At 46.7% G+C, this 26007-nt stretch overlaps 1 protein-coding gene across 4 annotated transcripts in view; it reads left to right on the top strand.

The window, feature by feature from the left end:
• The window catches only part of LRRK2 (leucine rich repeat kinase 2), a 469339-nt gene that overhangs the window by 126376 nt on the left and 316956 nt on the right, over window positions 1-26007 (top strand). For all 4 annotated transcript variants that reach the window (XM_063927081.1, XM_063927083.1, XM_063927080.1 and 1 more), the window contains exons 9-12: window positions 6877-6996; window positions 15621-15748; window positions 16608-16687; window positions 16767-16873. In XM_063927081.1, coding sequence (XP_063783151.1) covers window positions 6877-6996; window positions 15621-15748; window positions 16608-16687; window positions 16767-16873 — 435 coding nt within the window. The remainder of the gene's footprint in view (window positions 1-6876; window positions 6997-15620; window positions 15749-16607; window positions 16688-16766; window positions 16874-26007) is intronic.

Genomic DNA, 26007 nt, shown 5'->3' with positions numbered 1-26007 from the left:
GTCGCAGCTGATTCCTTCAACGCGTCTGCCCTTTCTGGGCATGATTCTGGACACGGACCAGAAGAAGGTGTTTCTCCCGGCAGAGAAGGCTCAAGAGCTCGTGACTCTAGTCAGAGACATCTTGAAACCAAAACAGGTGTCGGTGCATCGCTGCACACGAGTCCTGGGAAAGATGGTGGCATCATACGAAGCCATTCCCTTCGGCAGGTTCCATGCGAGGATCTTTCAATGGGATCTGTTGGACAAATGGTCCGGATCGCATCTTCAAATGCATCGGCTGATCACCCTGTCCCCCAGGGCCAGGGTGTCTCTTCTGTGGTGGCTGCAGAGTGCTCACCTTCTAGAGGGCCGCAGGTTCGGCGTACAGGACTGGGTCCTGGTGACCACGGATGCGAGCCTCCGAGGGTGGGGGGCAGTCACTCAGGGAAGAAACTTCCAAGGGTTGTGGTCAAGTCAGGAGGCTTGTCTGCACATAAATATCCTGGAACTAAGGGCCATATACAACGCCCTGAGTCAAGCGGAGCCTCTGCTTCGCAACCAACCGGTGCTGATTCAGTCAGACAACATCACCGCGGTGGCTCATGTAAACCGCCAGGGCGGCACAAGAAGCAGAGTGGCGATGGCGGAAGCCACCAGGATTCTTCGGTGGGTGGAGAATCACGTGCAAGCACTGTCAGCAGTGTTCATTCCGGGAGTGGACAACTGGGAAGCAGACTTCCTCAGCAGGCACGACCTCCACCCGGGAGAGTGGGGACTTCATCACGAAGTCTTCACTCAGATTACAAATCGATGGGAACTGCCACAGGTAGACATGATGGCGTCCCGTCTCAACAAAAAACTACAAAGGTATTGCGCCAGGTCAAGAGACCCTCAGGCGATAGCTGTGGATGCACTGGTAACACCGTGGGTGTTCCAGTCGGTCTATGTGTTTCCTCCTCTTCCTCTCATACCCAAGGTGCTGAGAATCGTAAGAAGAAGAGGAGTGAGAACAATACTCATTGTTCCGGATTGGCCAAGAAGGACTTGGTACCCGGAACTGCAAGAAATGCTCACAGAGGACCCGTGGCCTCTGCCTCTCAGACAGGACCTGTTGCAACAGGGGCCCTGTCTGTTCCAAGACTTACCGCGGCTGCGTTTGACGGCATGGCGGTTGAACGCAGGATCCTAGCGGAGAAAGGCATTCCGGAGGAAGTTATTCCTACGCTGATAAAGGCTAGGAAAGACGTGACCGCAAAACACTATCACCGTATATGGCGAAAATATGTTGCCTGGTGTGAGGCCAGGAAGGACCCTACAGAGGACTTCCAGCTGGGCCGGTTCCTGCACTTCCTACAGTTTGGAGTGACTATGGGCTTGAAGTTGGGGTCCATAAAGGTCCAGATTTCGGCCCTATCTATTTTCTTTCAAAAGGAACTGGCTTCTCTTCCTGAAGTTCAGACGTTTGTTAAGGGAGTGCTGCATATTCAGCCCCCTTTTGTGCCACCAGTGGCACCTTGGGATCTCAACGTGGTGTTGGGTTTCCTAAAATCCCACTGGTTTGAGCCACTTAAGACCGTGGAGCTGAAGTATCTCACGTGGAAAGTGGTCATGCTATTGGCCTTAGCTTCGGCTAGGCGTGTATCAGAATTGGCGGCTTTGTCATGCAAAAGCCCATATCTGGTTTTCCATATGGACAGGGCAGAATTACGGACCCGTCCGCAATTTCTGCCGAAGGTGGTGTCATCTTTTCATTTGAACCAACCTATTGTGGTGCCTGCGGCTACTCGTGACTTGGAGGATTCCAAGTTGCTGGATGTAGTCAGGGCTTTGAAGATCTATGTAGCCAGGACGGCTGGAGTCAGGAAAACTGACTCGCTGTTTATCCTGTATGCCCCCAACAAGCTGGGTCCTCCTGCTTCAAAGCAAACCATTGCTCGCTGGATCTGTAACACGATTCAGCAGGCTCATTCTGCGGCTGGATTGCCGCATCCAAAATCTGTGAAAGCCCATTCCGCAAGGAAGGTGGGCTCTTCTTGGGCGGCTGCCCGAGGGGTCTCGGCATTACAGCTTTGCCGAGCAGCTACTTGGTCGGGTTCAAACACCTTTGCAAAGTTCTACAAGTTTGATACTCTGGCTGAGGAGGAGCTTGTGTCTGCCCATTCGGTGCTGCAGAGTCATCCGCACTCTCCTGCCCGTTTGGGAGCTTTGGTATAATCCCCATGGTCCTTACGGAGTCCCCAGCATCCACTAGGATGTTAGAGAAAATAAGATTTTACTCACCGGTAAATCTATTTCTCGTAGTCAGTAGTGGATGCTGGGCGCCCGTCCCAAGTGCGGACTTTCTGCAATACGTGTATATAGTTATTGCTTAATAAAGGGTTATGTTATGTTGGCATCCATTGTTGGTGCTCTGTTGTTGTTCATACTGTTGACTGGGTAAGTTTATCACAAGTTATACGGTGTGATTGGTGTGGCTGGTATGAGTCTTACCCTGGATTCCAAAATCCTTTCCTTATAATGTCAGCTCTTCCGGGCACAGTTTCCTTAACTGAGGTCTTGAGGAGGGGCATAGAGGGAGGAGCCAGTGCACACCAGTAGTACTAAATCTTTCTTTAGAGTGCCCAGTCTCCTGCGGAGCCCGTCTATTCCCCATGGTCCTTACGGAGTCCCCAGCATCCACTACGGACTACAAGAAATAGATTTACCGGTGAGTAAAATCTTATTTTTTTCTGTTTACCTTACGAGTTTTACCAGCATCCCTACAAACCATACAGAGCAGACGTCGCCTAATCAGCAAATAAATAGGGTTTCTCAGTGCATCCACCGACCAAGAAAAGGATACGTAGGATAACTGTCCACCCTTTTGCTGATAGGTTAAGTCTGCTGTGACCTGTTAGGCTGTGGATATGTGGAAAACCGGACGATGCCCCCAATTGATTATGTCGATTATCTTACAGGAAAGAAAGCTATACCTTAAACACACCTTAAATACACTTTAAACCTTTAGCCGCTGTGGCCGCTATACTTAATACACACGCTACGTACTTTATACACTGTTTGCGTACGGAGTCCCGTATCACTGTACGGACTTAGAGTACAAACACCGCGCTGGGGGTACAAAGTACACACAGCGCGCACACACCCAGAGATGCACTTTAAACCTTATACAGCAATGCGATGCGTTACTAATACACTCTTAAACCTTAGCAGGAAAAGGAAGACACAACACCGATTTGTAGTTAAACCATTGGGTTCCGACACCACAGCGTAATATATGCTGAAAGGGGGTTTACAATACAAATCATACACTACAATACAAGACAATATAACAGAATAATGGCTACAGTCAATGTACATACGTGATTGGAATCGCTTGCGCAACCCGGCCGGTCCCCGGTCATCTGATAGATAACTTTGTGAGTCTTGTGCCAGGCCAGGATGCAGCAGGCTTTATTTATACAATTCTTCCAAAAGCAATACAATGGATACTGTAATCCCTTTGTCCATTGGACACAGGAATGCACTTTTACAGTACAGGAGAGGTCATAGGTTGATTTGAAAAGGTAAGCGATGTCTTTCCCAACTGCTCTTGTGGGTGGTCTCCTCTGGATTCCCGCCGCATACATAATATACAGTAAATACAGTTTATATCGATATTCTGCTTTTGCACATAACTATCCGCAGGAACATGCGATCTTCCGCAGACCAACACCGGAATGTTACCCTTAAAATACCCTACAGCTGGATACCAAACACCACCTTATAACCTTAGTCTGTCCCCTCTTATCCTGTAAAGGTGAATCCCTTTGTTCTGAAACCATTTAAACTGTTGTTATTTTCTGGTGTGGTGCAGGGGGACTATGTGTACATTGTGTACTATTTGGATTAAATATGTAATGTGTTTTGATAGCTCTCCATGCGTTCACAAACTCTACCGTAAATACCCATACCACGCGCTGATGCGCACGACCGCGGGAGCGACCATACGCAAATTGCGAATATGTGCACGCACAGCAGAACAAGTACACGGGCGGAGGCCATCTGTGTGTTGTTTGTACGTGATGTGTCTACTGCAATATTTTTCGACTTTGACACTACCCTCACTCTTCGAACACAAGACACTATAGCCTTTTTAGATGAAAGCTACTTACAATGCTCAGTGTTCCTGTGCCATAGACCCCAGTGTTTTTCCCAGAAAAGTTAGCCAGCTGGGTGGTGTTAAGATGTAGCAGATTGGGGGCAGCGCTAATACTTAGCATTAATGAAAAATGTTGAAATACTTCTTTTCATTTGAACTCTAGATTAACAATGTTATATAAAATAATTTTGAAAGACTTGCAGATATTGCCCACTTGCTGGCTGGACACAGAATAAGTATAATTGTGTCCAGCAATGCATGGTGACATACAGTGCACATATACCCTTTCCATCTTCCCTTTTGCAATGTACTCGTCTTCCAACCATGTCCTACCTCTTAAAGACGGTACTGGATTAAATGGTCGACCTGGTTAAGGTCGACAGCCAATATTGGTCGACATTGACATGGGCAACGTGGGAAAATGGTCGACACATGGAAATGGTCGAAACGGGACATGTCGATACATGAAACAGTCGAGATTGATTTTTTAACTGTTTTTGGTGTCGTTTTTTCCCGTAACATGACCAGGAACCCCAATTAGTGTACCGCGTCCCCTTGCATGTCTTACTTTGCTCTGCTGCCGCTGCGCTCGGCACAGATGGATGATAAAGTATGAAAAAGTTTAAAAAAATCCACGTCGACCTATCCTTGTTGACCATTTTCCTATGTTGACCATGTCAGTGTCGACCAATAGTGTTCGATCTAGTGACTGTCAACCTGTCATCCGGATACTCTTAAAGACAGGGGAGGGATCTGTGATTGGAGTATCTTGGTTACTATGCCTGTTACAGTAAAGTTAGTGCAGTGTGACTCTGATTTTGGTTGTCAGACTCCTGGAGCAGGAAAGTGCCTGGTGGCATGTAGAAAACACAAATATTAAAAGCTGGTTGGAGTGTCCATGAAAGTGATCATGGGGAGAACACTGCCCCTTTGTGGGAAGCCATATACTCCATATTCCATTTCCTCTGCTAATACAGTATTTGACTTTAGGCAGGTTCTGTAGATTTCCAGATCGTTGCTTTGATCATTTTACACAGTGTGTTATTGATTAATTAAAAAAATAAAGGAAAAGAAAATAGTTTGTGAATAAGAAAATAAAACCATCCATGTATGTAATGGTTCATATAACACTTTTTGTTTGTCGGCTATTAATAGTGTCATTAATAAATTGAATAAATGCTAATTTTGTTTCGTATTTATTATTGGACACTTGTGCATGATGGATGTATCTTTTTATTAAGAGCCACAGCCAGAAACTAAGCTACCTCTACATTTCAAAACTTTGATTTTTCTACATAAAGCAAGAGGGTAAAATACAATGCTCAGTGTTACGGTGACTTACCTTTCCAGCCTTATTAAAAAGTAGAATGGATATAAAAAGTTTTTGTTCAATTCTGCAACGTTGGTATGCCTTGTTGATCTGCCATAATAATCCTACTTCTTTTGTGTGTTGCATTCAAACACACGCACAAAAAAATGCATTATCCTTTTCAATTGTGAGATTTTAATCTGAAAACCTATGTGCAGAATACAACTTTTTCTATGTTGGAATGTGGATTAATTCCGAAGCATGGGGCCACAAACTATTTCTTGGTGGTTAATAAGACAAACTACACACATTTGCTTTAAGTTCACTTTCTTGTAATTTCAACAAAAATAAACTTTTTTTGGCATTTTTGAAAAATGGGTATTGTTTTCTGAGAAGAAATAATCAAATAAAAAAAGGGGGATGCAGGTGCACTATGCAATTATTACTATTCAAAATTGAAATAGATATTACAATTAAATATCATATGAGGGGTTGTTAGCTGATGTTTGGCCAAAAATATGGGCTTGTCCACCAATGCCCAGGTCACCTCTTTATCAGGCAAGTCCCTAGCATTCTAGGGGTTCACATCTGGGGCGCAGGACACCCGCAAAATGGGTAGCAATTATGTGAGCGGCGGAGACAGGCGCTCACAATACCGGCCCCTAAATCCCGCCTGCTTACAATCCTGATAGTCATCTTGCCGACCAGCAGGGGCTATTCCCACTCGTGGGTGTCCACAACACTCATAGAGTGGGAATAGAACCTGTGGCGAGCGCAACGAGCCACCGAGCCCGCAAGGGGCTTGTTGCACTCAAGCTTCCCCCCCCCCCATGGCATTGTGACGGTCACGCATACCCATCCTCCAAAGCAGCCTAGCCAAATACCCCCATGCGTAGTACTATAGATGTCAGACAGGTAGCACCTCTCTTAATAAGCATCTAATGTGTCTAGTATAGAGCCCCTCCCCCTATATCCAATATTATGTGGAGAAAAATACATAGATATTCTTAAAATCAATGGAATAATTTGCGAGGGTACTGCATATATAATTACTGATATTGATGTTTGAATGAGTTAAGCCGAAAAAGTGTCAAAATAGGATCAACAGAGATGGACTTAAACACTGATACATAGGAGTTAATGAAATTTCAAATTGACATAAAATGATAGTTCATTAAGTTTTTTTTTTTTTACATTAGTTCAGGAGTGTATAAATGCCAGATTTAAAACAATGCATTTCAACAGACCTGTCACTTAAACAGCACATATTGTATACGCTGAAATATGGCAAATGTTTATTGCTTTTTTTTTCTTTTTAATGAAAAAAGAAAAGTTAATTCAAACACAAATTATGGAAAATGTGCTTAGTTGATGCATTTTTGAAATATAAAGTACATTTTAAATTTCAGTACCTAATGCTCATTGTTTTACTGTTTTTTTTATGTTATAGAGAGTTTTTTTAACATCCTGGTACTAAATGAAGCTCATGAGGTCATCATTAAGGCACTGAAAAACTATTCGGCAAACTCAAAACTTCAAGCAGCTGCTCTAACATGTCTGGCTCTGCTCAGTAAGTTGTAATGTGTTTGGAAATGTAAAACCGTACAGGTGACATGGGACAGGCAGCTGTAAGAAAAAAATTGATGTAGCACATTTCAGAAGTTTCCAAGTGCACAATTGCATAACATAAGATTCAGTAATTCAGTTGTGAAGTCTGAGTTGTACATATCATTTAACTGCAGATTTGTCTGGGATGTTTTTAATGTTTGTCACCTTTTTTTGTTTACACTAATAGGATCTTTGTTTGTTATATAAATTAATATTTATTGACACTGGGTCTCTTTGACAGCTGAAAAAGAATTTGTGGCATATTTATCTTCCCAAGACCGTCCTGTATTTTTAGTAGCAAACATTTTAAGCCATGGCTGAGGTTTTTTCCATAACATCTATAGGGGAAACAGAGATCACTATGGGTATAGGTGGTGAGCTACAGATGGAGCCTCCGTTATCTTGGCTGGCTGAGGCGTTAGTCGCGATCGGGCAGCGTACCTGGGCGCAAGGAGGCTTGCCTAGTCGTAGGGAGGCACACAGAGCGTTTGGCGTTACCTTTAAGCGTAATACCTGCGATCATCCGCCAGATGTCGCTTTTTAAAATCGCCATTGCGCATGAGTGTGGTCTCCATTAAAATACAATACTGAACTACAGCATAAGAACTACTTTACTGGTGCGTCTCATTACGCTACAATATGCTACAATATGTCATACAGCAGGGGTGGCCAGACTTTTGGAGTCGGCGATCTACTTTGAAAGCTGAAAAGATTTTGTGAACTACCTAGGTGGGATAATAGCGCGCGCCCCAAAAAAGGGGCGGGGCATAACAAAAAGTGGGCGTGGTATAACAAAAAAAGGGACGTAGCCTTGCTGCACAGAGTGTAATGACTGTCTCGCACGAAATAACACATTGGCCCCCACAGGTAAAAACCTCAAACACATTTGGCCCCACAGTGCCAGATACACATATGCCCCCACAGTGCCATGTGCCCACAGTGCTAGATATGCCCCCACAGTGCCAGATATGACCTTACAGTGCCAGATACAGATATGCCCCCACAGTACCATGCCCCCACAGTGCCACATATGCCCCGACAGTGCTGCTCACCGCTGTGTAGAGAGCGCAGCGCGCGCTTCTCCTGCCTGCTGCCCTGCCTCTCAGTCTGGTCTCCGGCGGTGACGGCAGCGTGTATAGCTCAAATCAGGCGCCGGTCCGCGAGCTCTCATTGGCTAACGAACCGGCGCCTGATTTGAGCTATACACTCCGCCGTCACTGCCGGAGACCAGACTGAGAGGCAGGGTGGCAGGCAGGAGAAGCGTGCGTTCTCCTCGCCTCGGGTGGATGGACGGCAGATCGCGATCGACTGGTCACATGTCCGCGATCAACTGTTTGGCCACCCCTATCATACAGTATATTACAGTGCACAGACGCAAATACAGTAGTACAGTATAGACAGATGCAAACGAACGTGATAAAGCCATAGTATAGTCCATTGACGTTAGGAATATGTGAGCGTCCAAGTCCCGCAGAAAAATCAACAAATAAAAACAGTGGTGTATACAGACGCAAACTAACGTGTTACAGGTACAGTGTGGTCTATTGATGTTAGGGCAGTACGGACAGTGTAATGGTTAGCATTACTGCCTCACAGCACTGAGGTCATAAATTCAATTCCTACCATGGCCCTAACTGTGCGGAGTTTGTATATTCTCCCTGTACTTCCGTGGGTTTCCTCCGAGTTCTCCGGTTCCCCCCACAATCCAAAAATATGCTGGTAGGTTAATTGGCTCTCAACAAAATGAACCCTAGTGAATGTGTCTGTGTGTACATGCGATAGGGAATCTAGATTGTAAGCTCCACTGGGGCAGGGACTGATGTGAATGGGCAAATATTCTCTGCAAATCGCTGCGTAATATGTGTGTGCTATATAATAACTGGTAATAATAAATAGGGATATGTTAGTATCCAAATCCCGTAGCCATTACGGCATAATCAAAACCAATGGGCTTATGCATCTGTCATGCGGCGACATGTCTGAGTGGTGAAGTTTTCCGCTTCCCATGCTTAGAGTCCCGAGTTCGTTTCCCAAAGTGCAAATGCATGTTAATTTTTTCCTGACACTGTATTAATTTTTTTATTTTTGTATCTATTATACTATATCTTCACATTCAACATTTACATAAAGCAGTGCAAAGCTGCAAGAGTGTATCTACTGTCAAATACACAGCGGCTACGAGAATAAGGTTCTATACACCGTACGGTACACATACAATTCTTTAGCAGGCCAGACACGATTGAAATGGCTACCACCCGTGACCCCTTGCCTCGTGGAAGCCCTCAGCTATGGAGCCAGTGACGGCATAGGTTTTGCAAGTTACAGGGCAATGCTGTACAATAGGGTTAATAGGGATAAGCTAGCTCTATGCACATTATGATACACTGGACTCTATAGCATAGCTAGTTGACAAAATGGCTGCCGTGATCCCTTGCCCCGTGGAAGCCGTCAGCAATGGAGCGAGCGACGGCACAGGTTTTGCAGACTACAGGGCAATGCTGAAGGAGCGTCTGAATCTCCTAGCTAAATCCCCCCCGCACCTGAATCCCCTCGCATTGGTTTTTGTGTAGGGGATTTGGACGCTCATATTGGACGCTTCAGCAGACTAGAGAATGAATACTTTCTGCATAACACGGTATTTGCCCAGCACCTCACCCCACCCTCATCCCGCTTCCCCCTGTTCATTTCACACACAGGGAGGGAGGTCAGGTTACAGTAAATTGACAACACAGTACTAATGTATACAGTATGTAAATGAAGAGCTGATAAGAAGTGCAGACACGAGCTCTTGTGTCCCTTCTCATACAGTACAGCACAGATTCTCTAATGTCAATGAACTACAGTACAGTATTGCTCAAACACTTACTGTAGTTGCGTCTGCATCCACTAGTGTATTTATATTTATTGATCTGTCTACGTGTGCATTTTAGATAGCGTAATTAGACGCTCATGAAGCTTTGCGCTGATTTATGCAAATTCTGTGTGCATGTTTCTATTGAATGTGAAGGTACTATTACAGTAGATGACCCCCAAATATTTTTTTAATAAACTGTCAGAAAAAATATTATTTGTATTAATTTCTCATTCTACGGGACTTCATTGCCGCTGTGTATACAGTATATTTTAACTAGTGTATAGAGACGCCCTTCAGCATTGCCCTGATTCTTGCAATATCGAAACCGTTGCTCGCTCCATACAGTTGCTGTGGGCTTCCGTGAGGCACTGGGTCACAAGTGGCATCCATTTTGTAAACCCGCTCAATGATTGAGTCTGGCCTGCTACTGTACTGTATGTGTACCGTACGGCGTATGGAGCTCGCTTATCCCCATAGCCGCTGTGTATTTTAAATAGCGGAATGTGACGCTCCTGCAGCTTTGTCTTGATTTATGTAAAATCTGTATGCACACTTCTATTGAATCTGCAGGTATATTACTATAGATTACAAAAAATAAAATTAAGTGTCAGTAGAAAACAAACTTGTACAGTATTCGCACTTAGGAAATCGAACCCGGGACTCTTAGTATGGGAAGCGGCACACCTCACCCCTCTGACACGATGGCTCATGATAAATGCACAAGCTCATGTGTAAATGTACTGTAAGCAGTGATCCCTTCCTATTGGTTTTTGTGTAGGTGACTTGGATGCTCATATTGGACGCTTCATCATACTGTATCCCTATCATTAATGGACCATAGTTTGTAACGTGTTCTACAGTATATCATGATTTGCATCTGTATAAATTACAGTATTGCTTTATTAACACATTTGTTGCGTCGGAGTCTGTATACACTAACACGGCAAACGACAAGTGTTTTAACATGTTCGTTTGCATCTCTATAACTTTGTTTTTTCTTTACTCTCTCCGTCTGACAATTGGTCTGTGTGTACAGTATGCAGTACGTACATTCATCACTGACCATTTTCTAGAGCTTGTAGATCAATCCGCCGCTATTCGCTCTAAAGTACTGGATTAGTGGAGCATTAGCCACCCAGTGGTGGAGATGTGTATTGCATGCTGAGTATGTAGTCGTGCCTCAAGGCGCCTGTCTGTGATTAAACTCAGCAACCTAAGCTATCACCTAGGTGTGACTAAACCTCCGTTTAGGTGGAGAAACAGCCAAGATAATGGAGAATCCATCTGTATCCTGGGCACCAAACCGTTCTATTTCTTTAGTCAGCAGCACAGGCTCCCTCTGCGCCTATACACTGCTCCCAGCCTAGGCTGCCAGTTTTATTTTGGTGTTTGTAGCAAGGGAACACTTTTTAGGGGGCTTCTGTTAGTCTTCCATGGTTTCTTTACATTTTTTTTTTTAACTTTCATTTTCAGAGTGGTGGTGGGACCGTGTCTTTGACTTCCTCACTGCCACTCTCTCTATTCCTCAGACCCAGCAGCTGGAGCACTGTCAACAGTGTCCCTGGCCAGGCTCCGCAGGACACCATGGAGCCACCGCTGCTGCCGACGCTAGGGGGATCAGGTAAGGAAGCTCCTTGTAATCATTGTGGCTGAGCTACTGGTGAGGAAGGCAGTCGGCAGTTCTGAGCACTTGTGGCTTCTTGCCCTCCCATTAGACTTCGACTCAGCTGTTTCTTTGGACTGTGAGGACAAGTTGATGTTGATGCCCTAATCAAAGCAGTTAGATCTGTGGTTTTGATTTCGGACTCGGATCAGTCAGTCTGATGCTTCTGTATTTACGCATCAGAGGAAGACTGCAGCTGAATTTCCATTCCTCTGCTTAGCTAACAACCTCCTAGTGGAGGCGTGGGCGTATTGTAACAAATGTTTTTATGAAACTAAATGCATTTCTACATTTTGTCCTCTTCCAGCTCCAGATCGCAAAACACGGCCTCCCTTAAGGATTCCATGAACAATCTTTTCTAATGCAGGTGCCGTTGTGCGCTTAGTCCTCAGGCCCTTTTGGGTCGCTATACGACCATAGGACTTAGGCAGACTCACTAGAGGACGATCTTTGCTTCGGTGCTCACAGGTCTGACTTATTATCTGTAGTTGAGCACTTATCTGGGTGAGGCCATTATTGACTCTGACTCACTTCTAAGGTTTCAGCATCCGCAGTCCATGTCAGGAGAGCCATCTGCCGTATGCAAAGCTGGTCAACAAGCCTTCCATCTGACCGGATGGGCCTCTACCTAGGAACTCCCAGTATAGGAGGACGTCTTGTGCTTTACGCTGATGTCTGGTTGTCAACAATTTTGGATACTTGGGTAAAGGGTGTAGTTTACCAGGGTTACGCTTTTACCTTCCGGGACCGTCCTGCAGCCCAATTTGTTTTCCACAGGCCTTCCCGCAGGTCAGAGAAAAGCAGATGCTCTACTAGAGTCCATTCACTCTCTGGCTTCCTGAGTTATAACCTGTTACCCCATCACAACAAGGCACTGGCTTTTATGCCAACCTCTTTCTTGTTCAGAAACCAGACAGATCATTCTGCCACATTCTGAAACTTATGTCACTGAACAGATGCCTTCATGTTCTGACGTTTTGCATTGAGTCTCTCCGCTCCATTCTTCTGGCTGGGCTGATGATTTCATGGCCTCCTTCAGTATCCAGTATGCCTACTTATGCCTATCTGCAACTCCCACAAGCGCTACCTCAGGTGTGCAGTTCGGGAGGAACACTTCCAATTTCTGGCCTTGTCATTTTGCTTTCCATGGTTCCTCGTGTTTTCACAAAGTTACATCGGTCATGGCAGAGGCAGGGGGGAGTCTGTTTACTACATTATCTGGATGTCTTCCTTCTTGGCCAAATTCAGAGTCTCTGCAGGATCATGTCATCCTCACATTGGATCTCCTCCTCCAGTCTCGCAGCTGGGTCATCAATTGGCGGTAATCCACCATCACTTTGTCCCAATGATGCTTGACTCCAGTGTGCAGCGGGTCTCCATACTGGAGGAAAAGATCCTGGACTTACAGGCTAAAATTTGTGCCTTCCTGGAGTGGCGTTGAGTCTCCATCCGCTCTTGTATGTAGGTCATAGGACGATGTTTTCCACCTTCTAGATAGTGGAATACTCCGTTTCACTCCCATCCTCTGCAGCTCGAGATATTGGCCAGGTGGAATTGATCCACTCTGCATCTCAGTGTGCAGATGATTGTTCTCCCTCAAGACGTCCGTCACTCTCTATTGTGGTTGCTCCACCGGTCCCATCTCAACAAGTGCCGCCCCTTTTGTATCCAGGATTGGGTTCTTCTCGCCGCCGGTGCAAGTCTTCTGCGGTGGTGGGCGGTAACTTGACACCAGATGTTTCAAGGCCGCTAGACGTCTCATGAAATCAGACTCCTAATCAGTTTTAGAACTCAGACTGGTGTACAAGGTTTTCTGTCACTCAAAGTACTTTATCCGTCTCCATCCGTTAAAGGTTGATTCAGAAAATACGACAGCCTACATAAATTATCAGGGGGGCACCTGCAGTCGAGGCACAATGAGAGAGGTGAGTTTTATTCTTTAGTGCGCAGAGTGTTCTCTCATCAGTGTACATTCCAGGGGTTATTAACTGGGAGGCAGACTTTCTAAGCTGACATGACATCTATGTGGGAAAATGGTCTCTGCATCCAGAGGTCTTTTACCTCCTTGTTTAGTGTTGGGGCTGTCAGGACATCGACATGATGGCCTCCCGATACAATCCCAAGAAGGTACTGCTCTTGCACCAGAGATCCGTGAACCTTTCTCATGGATGCCCTGATAGTTCAGCCGAGCTTTCCATTCATCTACATTTATCCTCCAACCTCGATTATTCAGTGGATTCTCTGCAAGTGATCCTCCGCTCCGAATTGGCCACGCCGAGCTTGGTACACAATCTTCTAAATCTGTCCACGACATCCTGTGACCTCTTCCTCTCCGGGCTGACCTCCTGTCTAACGGACCGTGCTTGCATCAGAGTCTGATCCTTCTCACTTTGACGGGGTAGCTATTGAGACATCTGTCCTAAGAGCTAAAGTGTTATCCCTTTCTGTGTTTTGTACCATGTTTAATGTCTTCCTCAGTCAGGATCTACCACAGGATTTGTAAAACCTATTTCGATTGGTGTGTGGCTTGGGGTTTTTAACCCACATATTTTCTTCTCTCCAGAGGCCTGTCTTTAATCCAGTCTGGTATGGATTTGGGCCTTTGCCTTCCCTCCCTCAAAGTACACATTTCAGCATTTTCTGTCCTTTTCCAGCGTGAAGTGGGACTTCTGCCTGATGTGCAGAACTTTCTACAGGGAATACTCCATGTGCAGCCTCCCTTTGTTCCACTGGTGGCTCCGTGGAACTAGTCTCTAGTCCTAACAGTTTTACAGTCTCCTCCTTTTGAACTCCTTGATACGGATGACCTTCGCTGGCTTACATGGAAGACTTTCTCCCTGCAATTGTTTCGGCGCTATGAGTCTCTGGTTTGAGCGCGTTCTCCTGGTGCTCTCCTTTTCTTGTTTTCCATTCAGACCGAGTTGTCCTTTGAATGTACCTGAGTTACCTTACAAAGGTTGTATCCCGGTTCCACATAAATCAGGAGAATGTAGTTCCATTCTTTCAGGTGCCTGATGCTTCTCTGTAATAGCATTCTAAGATGTTGTACAGGACCTGTTTATTTATGTGGACAGAACCAAGGACTTTCGCAAATCCAATTCCCTTTCTGTTCTATATGATTTCAACAAATATGACTGGCCAGCCACTAAGCAGTTCTTTGCCAGGCATATTCCCTGGCAAATCTACCAGCCCCAGCCTCGTTATGTGCACATTCCACCAAGCCTGTGGGCACTTCTTGGGCTGTTTAGCGCCTCCCCAGATCAGCTTTGTACAGCTGCAACGTGTCCCTCTGCTCGTACGTTCGTCATATTTTATTCCTTTGCTTCCGCAGAGTTCTCGGCGCAGCACAGGAGCATCCCTTTCCTTAGGGAGATTGCTTTGAGACATCCCTTAGTGATCTGTCCCCCCCCCCCCCCTCCCCCTCCCCATGGATGTTAGAGGAAAGGGGATTTTTACCTTTACCTGTAAAATCCTTTTCTGTGAGTCCATGGAGGACATAGAGCGCACACCCTGACGCACCTGGCTTACAGAGTTGGTTATATTCTTCTACCAGTTACTCTTTTCTCCATCACTGTATGTTTGATCTGTGTGTGTGACAGTTTTCTTCTCCTTTCTCCTGCTCCTTGCTTTGAGCTTGTTGACTAAACTGCAAGCCTGGGCTGGGGGCAGTGTATAGGGTCAGAGTGAGCCTGTGTTGGTGGGTAAAGAAATTTAACTGTTTGGTGCCCATGCTAGCTCACCGCCTATACCCATAGAGTTCCCTGTGTCCTCCCTGGACTCAGAGAAAAGGATTTTACAGGTAAGTACAAAAATCCCTCTTTTTTTTTTTTTTTTAACTTTCCATGGAGCATTCTTGCTCATGGAATCCACACTGAGGCCACATTGCACCATAAACTGTTTTCTTTTTCACCAAGGCTTCATTATATGCTATAACTTCTGGCTTTATGCAACTCTAGAATTTCTTGCCTCAGTTACAATAATACATCCCACTTGATGCATATTTTGCTGTTTTTAAGACATTTTGTAAAAATTCTTGATTTTTCATCACAATACTTTGTTCTCTTTTAAGCTGAAACTATATTTTTGAACAAAGATTTGGAAGATGGAGAGGAAATGGATGATGTTAGAGGACAGCTGTATTGGTTTGAGCCTTCGTTCAGAGCTTTAAAACTACACAAGAAGAACACAGAAGTCCAGGTTAACAAGTTTCCCTTTCAAACTTAAATAGTTTTGACAAGCACTTTGGTAATTTGGTTCACAAACAGTACACAACTGGATGTGTCTCTGTCTGTAATATATTTAAATAATGGTTACAGTTATAGATTAATTCCTGATATTTGATGTTTGCCTGATTATTTTATTTTTTGTGATGTTATGCTTTTGTTTATGGGGAAGTGCTTGGATTTGCAATCTCCAATCAGCATCTTTGGATGGGAAGAGCTGGGTTCACCAACGCCTTTCATTTGTGAGAGCAAGTCAAATGCATCAATATTTTAGTAAGATCCAAGGGGTGTAAAAGGTGCCTTTAAGGATGCTTTCCCTATTTCAGGGAGGGTTGCACAATATGAAAAAGGAATTAAAATGTAGGATTACTCAGGAGTACTCAGGGTTTGTCCTATAATTCAGTATTAGTTTATACAAGAAATCTATCAATGAAATACACATAAAGACAAAGAAAAGTGGCCAAAATAACAGACAGTCCAGGTGTCCTCCACACATCTAAATGAGGATAACCGAGCTGTATTTTAGAAGAACAAAACAAAGATGTTAAATCTAAGGGGGTGGGGTTTGGGAATGGTGTGTCAACAGGCTCACTGTTGAAGTGACTGTAATGTTAAAAGACATTAGAAACCCTGGAATGCCTATATTTTGAAAAATACAGGAGAAATCAGTCGGGACAAACACTACACTGTTGTAAATTGATAAAAACGGTGACTGTTGATATGAAAGATTGACTGAAGCATTTACACAATACATTACATTTGGCTATTTCTCTAATTTACATTGTGTCTGAAATGAGCCTATAATACTCACGTTAAACCTTAATCTCTACCAGGAAGCTGCATGCTGGGCCCTGAACAATCTTTTTATGTACCATCCCGAACTTCATGAAAAAATTGGGGATGAACAACACCAGTAAGTAGTCTGTAAGAAGTAGTTACATGGAGCAGTGGAGCAGTTCTTCCAGCGTAACTCTGTGTAACTCTTCCATCAGGTATCCTGTACATAGAGAAGTCATGCTGTCCATGCTGATGCATTCTTCTTCCAAGGAGGTTTTCCACGCGTCCACAACTGCTCTGGCATCCCTGGCTGAACATAATGGTAATTTTGATTGTTTTTTTAAATTTCTAATCAAAACAGTATATGTGTCAAATTATTTTATATAAAAATAATAATAATTTTGCCATATAGAGTAAACTCTTTAAATCTCACTTTAAGATTAAGATTACATCTTTCTACAGCCATCACAACACAGGTGCTCAGCAGCCTTTATTTTCCTCACAGTTGTTATAAAGCCATTGTTTACTTGATAACCCTGGGGAAAGTTTGTTATTAATGTACAGTATGATAGCCCGTAAACACTAAAACTATAGAAAACAAAATAATTATTATGTGCAAGCATGTTTTACTTTGGAGTTATGATTGAAAATTATTATTTTATAGGACCACTGAAAATGTAAATTCTTCGGGGTCTATGGTTTCTACAGGGAATACCTTGGGTATGGCTGGTGGAGACCAGTACTGTCACCGAATAGCTTAAGCTTGTGAACCTCCCAGGATGCACTAGGCTCTCCCATCATACCCTGACCCCATGCTCAGACACTTCAGTTTTTTTGTTGTCAGCAGGAGATGGTCACCACTGAAGAGGGGCTGCGGTAATGCAGCCCAAGCTTTTTGATTTTCCTTTAATTTTTTTTTTACTTTTTTGAGCATTCAGCGCCTGGCAGTAAAAGGTACCCCCTCCGGGACGCGACACTACGAGTTGGTCAGTGATTTTGGCGGGATCCCCTGGCATTCTTCTACTAGCAGGAGGCACATGGGACACCCAGGGAATGGCACCGTATGTATAGGGGGTCAAGTAAGGTGGGTTCCTGCTTGCGGGACCCGCACATTGCTCAGTCATTATTCTGTCAGTCCCAGGAGACGGACAGACAGTGCTGATGTGCTCCCGAGCCAGACGCACTAGTCAACTAGGGCATAGTATATACTAGCGCTGGGGACTCTATACAGGCCACGGACACCAGTCTCTGGGGGTGGGGAGCTGCCACGGGCAGTCACTCCTTTCACAGGGTCACTTGTCTCTGACGGAAGGTGAATCTACCTATCACTCTCCTGGAACTTCGGGCAGTGTACCGGGCTCTCCAAATGTCTCAGGACATTCTACAGAGTTCTCTGGTACAAATCCAGTCAGACAACGCATCAGCAGTGGCTTGTATAAATCGACAGGAAGGCATTCGCTGTGCGGTAGCAATGCAGAAAGAAATTTGGATTCTCGCCTGGGCAGAACTCCATCTTCTGACCATCCCCAAAATATTCATTCCTGGAGTCCTCAACTGGGAAGCAGATTTTCTCAGTTGACAGGGTGTTCACTCCGGAGAGGGGTCTCTCCATCCAGATGTGTTTCAGCATCTGGTACACAAATGGGGTCTTTCAGATGTGGATCTCATGGCCTCCAGACACAACCGCAAAGTCCCAGTGTGTGGGGACTGGAATAGAGATCTTGAAGCAAGCTTTGTGGACTCGCTCACAGTCCCATGGACCGTTCGTCTGGCTTATCTCTTCCCTCTAGTGTCTCTCATTCCCAGAGTACTTTGCAAGTTCATGGCTCTGGCATGGCCCAGACACCACTGGTTCACGGATCTTCAGTGTCTCTCTATAGACGAGCCCTTCCCTCTGCCTCTCCATCTGGACCTGCTCTCTCAGGGGCCCTGCCTACATTCAGACCTGCCTTGTTTGTCTTTGACAGTGGTCAAACTATGCTTCGGGCTCAGAAACCAGCCTCCGCACATTTATATATTACCATATTTTAGTGGTGTGCTCATCGTAACTACAATCCTAAAGTTCTCAGGATTCCTTGGCTGTTGGCCTTCTTACAGGTGGGTCTCACCATGGGTCTTTGCCTGGCTTATTTGAGGTCCAGGCCTCGGCCTTGTCTATCTGGTTCCAGCAGAGATGGGCTCCCTTACCAGATGTGCGTACCTTCCTCCAGGGGGTGCTCTGGATACAACCTCCATTCATCCCTCCGGTTGCTATGTTGGGTTTGTTTTTTTGGTTCTTTGCCCCTTACAATGGACTCCTTTTGAACCATTGGAGACTGTGGACCTCACGTGGCTCACCCATAAGACTCTATTTCTACTGGCTATAGTTTTAGCCCGAAGAGTGTCTGACTTGTGAGCTCTCTCCCGACGCTTCTTCTTTTTAAATTTCCACCAGGACCTGTCGGTCCTCTGGACTAAACTAGGATACCTACATAAGGCAGTGTCTAAATTCCATATCAATGAATATCAATGAATCAATTGTGGTACCGGCCTTTCAGCAACCTGGTCTTTCACAAGAAGAAGCCTCGTTAGACATGGTCTGTGCTTTCTGTACCTACATGGACTGCTCTGCTTCTGTTCGGAAAATGGATTCTTTATTTCTCTAACGTCCTAGTGGATGCTGGGAACTCCGTAAGGACCATGGGGAATAGCGGGCTCCGCAGGAGACTGGGCACTCTAAAGAAAGATTTAGTACTATCTGGTGTGCACTGGCTCCTCCCTCTATGCCCCTCCTCCAGACCTCAGTTAGAATCTGTGCCCGGACAGAGCTGGGTGCTTTTAGTGAGCTCTCCTGAGCTTGCTAATAAGAAAGTATTTTAGTTAGGTTTTTTTATTTTCAGAGAGCTTCTGCTGGCAACAGACTCTCTGCTACGTGGGACTGAGGGGAGAGAAGCAAACCCACTAACTGCGGCTAGGTTGCGCTTCTTAGGCTACTGGACACCATTAGCTCCAGAGGGATCGAACACAGGACCTGACCTTGTCGTCCGTTCCCGGAGCCGCGCCGCCGTCCCCCTCGCAGAGCCAGAAGACAGAAGCCGGCAGAAGCGGATGCCCAGAGGGACATTTGCCTACTGGGCTCTAGAATTAATGCAATGTCAATTTCTGCCAGGAGGGTCCTGTGGACTCGGCAGTGGACAGGTGATGCAGACTCCAAAAAACACATGGAGGTGTTACCTTACAAGGGTGAGGAATTGTTTGGGGACGGTCTCTCGGACCTGGTTTCCACAGCTACTGCTGGGAAGTCAAACTTTTTGCCATATATTCCCTCACAACCTAAGAAAGCACCGTATTACCGAATGCAGTCCTTTCGCGCACAAAGAAGCAAGAAGGTCAGAGGTGCCTCCTTTCTTGCTAGAGGCAGGGGTAGAGGAAAAAAGCTGCACCTTACAGCTAGTTCCCAGGAACAGAAGGCCTCCCCGGCTTCCACTAAATCCACCGCATGACGCTGGGGCTCCACGGGTGGAGCCAGGAGCGGTGGGGGCGCGTCTCCGACATTTCAGCCACCAGTGGGTTCGCTCACAGGTGGATCCCTGGGCTATACAGATTGTTTCTCAGGGATACAAGCTGGAATTCGAGGTGATGCCCCCTCAACGTTACCTAAAATTGGCCCTGCCAGCTTCCCCCATAGAAAGGGAAGTAGTGGTAGCGGCAATTCACAAGCTATTTCTCCAGCAGGTGGTGGTAAAGGTTCCCCTTCTTCAACAGGGAAAGGGAATACTATTCCACAATGTTTGTGGTACCGAAACCGGACGGTTCGGTCAGACCTATATTAAATTTAAAGTCCCTGAACATTTATCTGAAAAGATTCAAGTTCAAAATGGAATCGCTCAGAGCGGTCATTGCAAGCCTGGAAGAGGGGGATTTTATGGTGTCTCTGGACATCAAGGATGCTTACTTGCATGTCCCCATTTATCCGCCTCATCAGGAGTACCTCAGATTTGTAGTACAGGACTATCATTACCAATTCCAGACGTTGCCGTTTGGGCTCTCCACGGCACCGAGAATATTTACCAAGGTAATGGCAGAAATTATGGTGATCCTGAGAAAGCAAGAAGTCACAGGTATCCCATACTTGGACGATCTCCTCATAAAGGCGAGGTCGAGGGAGCAGTTGCAGATCAGCGTAGCGCACTCTCAGGAAGTGTTGCAACAGCATGGCTGGATTCTGAATATCCCAAAGTCGCAGCTGATTCCTACGACGCGTCTGCCCTTTCTGGGCATGATTCTGGACACAGACCAGAAGAAGGTGTTTCTCCCGACGGAGAAGGCTCAAGAGCTTGTGACTCTAGTCAGAGACCTCTTAAAACCGAAACAGGTGTCTGTGCATCACTGCACACGAGTCCTGGGAAAGATGGTGGCATCGTATGAAGCCATTCCCTTCGGCAGGTTCCATGCGAGGATCTTTCAATGGGATCTGTTGGACAAATGGTCCGGATCGCATCTTCAGATGCATCGGCTGATCACCCTGTCCCCCAGGGCCAGGGTGTCTCTTCTGTGGTGGCTGGGGAGTGCTCACCTTCTCGAGGGCCGCAGGTTCGGCATACAGGACTGGGTCCTGGTGACCACGGATGCGAGCCTCCGAGGGTGGGGGGCAGTCACTCAGGGAAGAAACTTCCAAGGGTTGTGGTCAAGACAGGAGGCTTGTCTGCACATCAATATCCTGGAACTAAGGGCCATATTCAACGCCCTGAGTCAAGCGGAGCCCTTGCTTCGCAACCAACCGGTGCTGATTCAGTCAGACAACATCACCGCGGTGGCTCATGTAAACCGCCAGGGCGGCACAAGAAGCAGAGTGGCGATGGCGGAAGCCACCAGGATTCTTCGGTGGGCGGAGAATCATGTACAAGCACTGTCAGCAGTGTTCATTCCGGGGGTGGACAACTGGGAAGCAGACTTCCTCAGCAGACACGACCTTCACCCGGGAGAGTGGGGACTTCATCACGAAGTCTTCATTCAGTTTACAAATCGATGGGAACTGCCACAGGTAGACATGATGGCGTCCCGTCTCAACAAAAAGCTACAACGTTATTGCGCCAGGTCAAGAGACCCTCAGGCGATAGCCAGTGGCGTAACTAGAAATTTTTCTCCCCCAAGCCAAAAAATTCTTTGGCGCCCCCCCACCCCCACCCGCTGCATAATTGGGAGCAAGAAAGGGATAAATATGCGCGCGCCGAAGGCGCGCGCTGCAAAAAAAGGGGCGTGGTTTTGTTGGAATGGGCGTGGTTTCTCATAAAGGGGCGTGGTATTGCAGGAAAAGACTACCTTATACCCCAGTTTTGCAACCTGCACGCCCAGACGTTAGCCACCACAGGAAAGAAAAATAATCCTGATTCATGCCCCTTACATTATTTGTCATTTTTCCTCCTTATAGTAATGCCCAGTATACATTATGCCACATACCGCAATGGCCCTTAGACATTATTCCACACACAATAATGCACATGACACATTATGCCACACACCATAATGCCCCCGACACATTATGCCACACACCGTAATGCCTGTGACACATTATGCCACACACCGTAATGCCTGTGACACATTATGCCACACACCGTAATGCCCCATTATGACAGGAATCGCAATGCCCGTTATACATTATGCCAGAGGTTCCCAAACTGTGTGCCGTGGCTCCCTGGGGTGCCTCGGGACACTTGCAGGGGTGCCCCGGGTTGGTGGTCCAGGACCAATTAAAATTATTCATGGTCAATATAATAGGCAAAACCAGTGCTGGTGGCTGCCAGTCATAAATTATGTGGCCAAGCAGAAGCAAATCTTGTCCCTCACCACACAACTGACCCTAAGGATGACATATAAACGCAATCTACTTAATGTAATATTTCTTTCTAAATTTCTCAATAAGAAATTTTTGGCCTAGGGGTGCCGTGAAAAAAATTCTGATATTCTAGGGCGCCGTGATTCAAAAAAGTTTGGAAACCACTGCATTATGCTATACACTGCAATGCCCCTGATACATTATAGCACATACAATGCCTGTGACACATTATGACACACACCGCAATGACCTTGAGACATTATACCACAATGCCCGTGATATAGTATACCATACACCGTAATGCCTGTGACACATACCGCAATGCCCTGCCCGTTATACCCTATGCCACACACCGCAATGCCCGTTATGTATTATGCCACACTGCAATGACCCTGAGACATTATACCACATACCACAATGCCCGTGATATAGTATACCACACACCGTAATGCCTGACACATTATGACACACACCGCAATGTCCGTGATACATTATGCCACACACTGCAATGACCCTGAGACATTATACCACATATCACAATGCCCGCGATATAGTATACCATACACCGTAATGCCTGTGACACATTATGACACACACCGCAATGTCCGTGATACATTATGCCACACACCGTAATGCCCATTACACATTAAGTCCTACAGTAAGGCTTCTAATTACTTTTCAATTACCTTCTCGTTGTCAGGGGTTTCATGCACTGGGTGTCATGCTCGTTGCCAGGTGTTTCATGCACTGGGTGTCATGCTCGTTGTCAGGTGTTTCATGCACTGGGTGTCATGCTCGTTGCTAGGAGGTAGTCCTTGTTGCTAGGGCTGTGCTCCCAGTGCCACATATGACCCCAGTGCCAGATATTCCCCCACGGTGCCAGGTACTCACATGCACCCGGTGCCAAATATAGCCCCCCCCATGTGCCAGGTACACATATACCCCCCCCCCCCCGTGCCACATATGCCCCCAGTGCCAGATATTCCCCCCCAGTGCCACATATGCCCCCAGTGCCAGATATTCCCCTTGTGCCAGATATGCCGCCAGTGCCATATATTCCCCCCCAGTGCCACATATGCCCCCAGTGCCAGATATTCCCCCCCAGTGCCACATATGCTCCCAGTGCCAGATATTCCCCTTGTGCCAGATATGCCGCCAGTGCCATATATTCCCCCCCAGTGCCACATATGCCCCCAGTGCCATATATGCCCCAGTGCCAGACATCCCCCCCCAGTGCCAGATATCCCCCCCAGTGCCAGACACCCCCCCCCCCCCCAGTGCCAGATATCCCCCCCAGTGCCAGACATCCCCCCCCCCCCCCCGGTGCCAGATACCCCCCCCCCCCAGTGCCATATATGCCCCAGTGCCAGACATCCCCCCCCCCCAGTGCCAGATATTCCTCCCAGTGCCGCCGTCGCCGCCGCCGCCGCTTATTGGAGGGACACGGAGGGCACAGATCGCCTCTCCTGTGTCCCTCCTGCTGCATCATCTCCGGCGGCCGCGGGTCTAATAGGGGGAAGTGCCGTCCGTGAGCCAATTAGAGCTCACGGACGGCACTTCCCCCTATTAGACCCGCGGCCGCCGGAGATGATGCAGGAGGGACACAGGAGAGGCACACGCTGTGCCGTCCGTGTCCCTCCAACAAGCGGCGGCGGGAAGGAGAAAGCAGTCTGACATGCGGGCGCTCGTCCGCATGTCAGTCTGCTGTAATCAGTGGCGCCCCCGCAGCCCCTCGCCCCCAAGCCACCGCGAGGACTGCGGGGGCAGTAGTTACGCCACTGGCGATAGCTGTGGACGCCCTGGTAACACCGTGGGTGTTCCAATCAGTCTATGTGTTTCCTCCTCTTCCTCTCATACCCAAGGTGCTGAGAATCGTAAGAAGAAAAGGAGTGAGAACAATACTCATTGTTCCAGATTGGCCACGAAGGCCTTGGTACCCGAAACTGCAAGAAATGCTCACAGAGGACCCATGGCCTCTGCCTCTCAGACAGGACCTGTTGCAACAGGGACCCTGCCTGTTCCAAGACTTACCGCGGCTGCGTTTGACGGCATGGCGGTTGAACGTTGGATCCTAGCGGAAAAAGGCATTCCGGAGGAAGTTATTCCTACGCTGGTAAAGGCTAGGAAGGACGTGACAGCAAAGCATTATCACCGCATATGGCGAAAATATGTTGCTTGGTGTGAGGCCAGGAAGGCCCCTACAGAGGAATTCCAACTGGGCAGATTTCTGCACTTTCTACAGTCTGGAGTGACTATGGGCTTGAAGTTGGGATCAATAAAGGTCCAGATTTCGGCCCTATCCATTTTCTTTCAAAAGGAACTGGCGTCTCTTCCTGAAGTTCAGACGTTTGTAAAGGGAGTGCTGCATATTCAGCCCCGTTTTGTGCCACCAGTGGCACCTTGGGATCTCAGCGTGGTGTTGCGTTTCCTAAAATCCCACTGGTTTGAACCACTTAAGACCGTGGAGCTAAAGTATCTCACGTGGAAGGTGGTCATGCTATTGGCCTTAGCTTCGGCTAGGCGTGTGTCAGAATTGGCGGCTTTGTCATGCAAAAGCCCTTATCTGCTTTTTCATATGGACAGGGCAGAATTGCGGACTCGTCCCCAATTTCTGCCAAAGGTGGTGTCATCTTTTCATTTGAACCAACCTATTGTAGTGCCTGCGGCTACTCGTGACTTGGAGGATTCCAGGTTACTAGATGTAGTCAGGGCTTTGAAGATTTATGTAGCCAGAACGGCTGGAGTCAGGAAAACTGACTCGCTGTTTATCCTATATGCCCCCAACAAGTTGGGGGCTCCTGCTTCAAAGCAAACCGTTGCCCGCTGGATCTGTAACACGATTCAGCAGGCTCATTCTGCGGCTTGATTGCCGCATCCAAAATCAGTGAAAGCCCATTCCACAAGGAAGGTGGGCTCTTCTTGGGCGGCTGCCCGTGGGGTCTCGGCTTTACAGCTTTGCCGATCTGCTACTTGGTCGGGTTCAAACACATTTGCAAAATTCTACAAGTTTGATACCCTGGCTGAGGAGGACCTTGAGTTGCCCATTCGGTGCTGCAGAGTCATCCGCACTCTTCCGCCCGTTTGGGAGCTTAGGTATAATCCCCATGGTCCTTACGGAGTTCCCAGCATCCACTAGGACGTTAGAGAAAATAAGATTTTACTCACCGGTAAATCTATTTCTCATAGTCCGTAGTGGATGCTGGGCGCCCGTCCCTAGTGCGGACTTTCTGCAATACGTGTACATAGTTATTGCTTAATAATGGGTTATATTATGTTGGCATCCATTGTTGATGCCCTGTTGTTGTTCATACTGTTGACTGGATAAGTGTATCACAAGTTATACGGTGTGATTGGTGTGGCTGGTATGAGTCTTACCCGGGATTCCAAAATCCTTTCCTTATAATGTCTGCTCTTCCGGGCACAGTTTCCTTAACTGAGGTCTGGAGGAGGGGCATAGAGGGAGGAGCCAGTGCACACCAGATAGTACTAAATCTTTCTTTAGAGTGCCCAGTCTCCTGCGGAGCCCGCTATTCCCCATGGTCCTTACGGAGTTCCCAGCATCCACTACGGACTATGAGAAATAGATTTACCGGTGAGTAAAATCTTATTTTATCCTCTATCTATTCCACAAGCGTGGCTGG

Source organism: Pseudophryne corroboree, chromosome 6 (assembly GCF_028390025.1).
Source record: "Pseudophryne corroboree isolate aPseCor3 chromosome 6, aPseCor3.hap2, whole genome shotgun sequence".
Classification (NCBI taxonomy): Eukaryota; Metazoa; Chordata; class Amphibia; order Anura; family Myobatrachidae; genus Pseudophryne; species Pseudophryne corroboree.
This window is presented reverse-complemented; position numbering and strand designations above follow the sequence as displayed.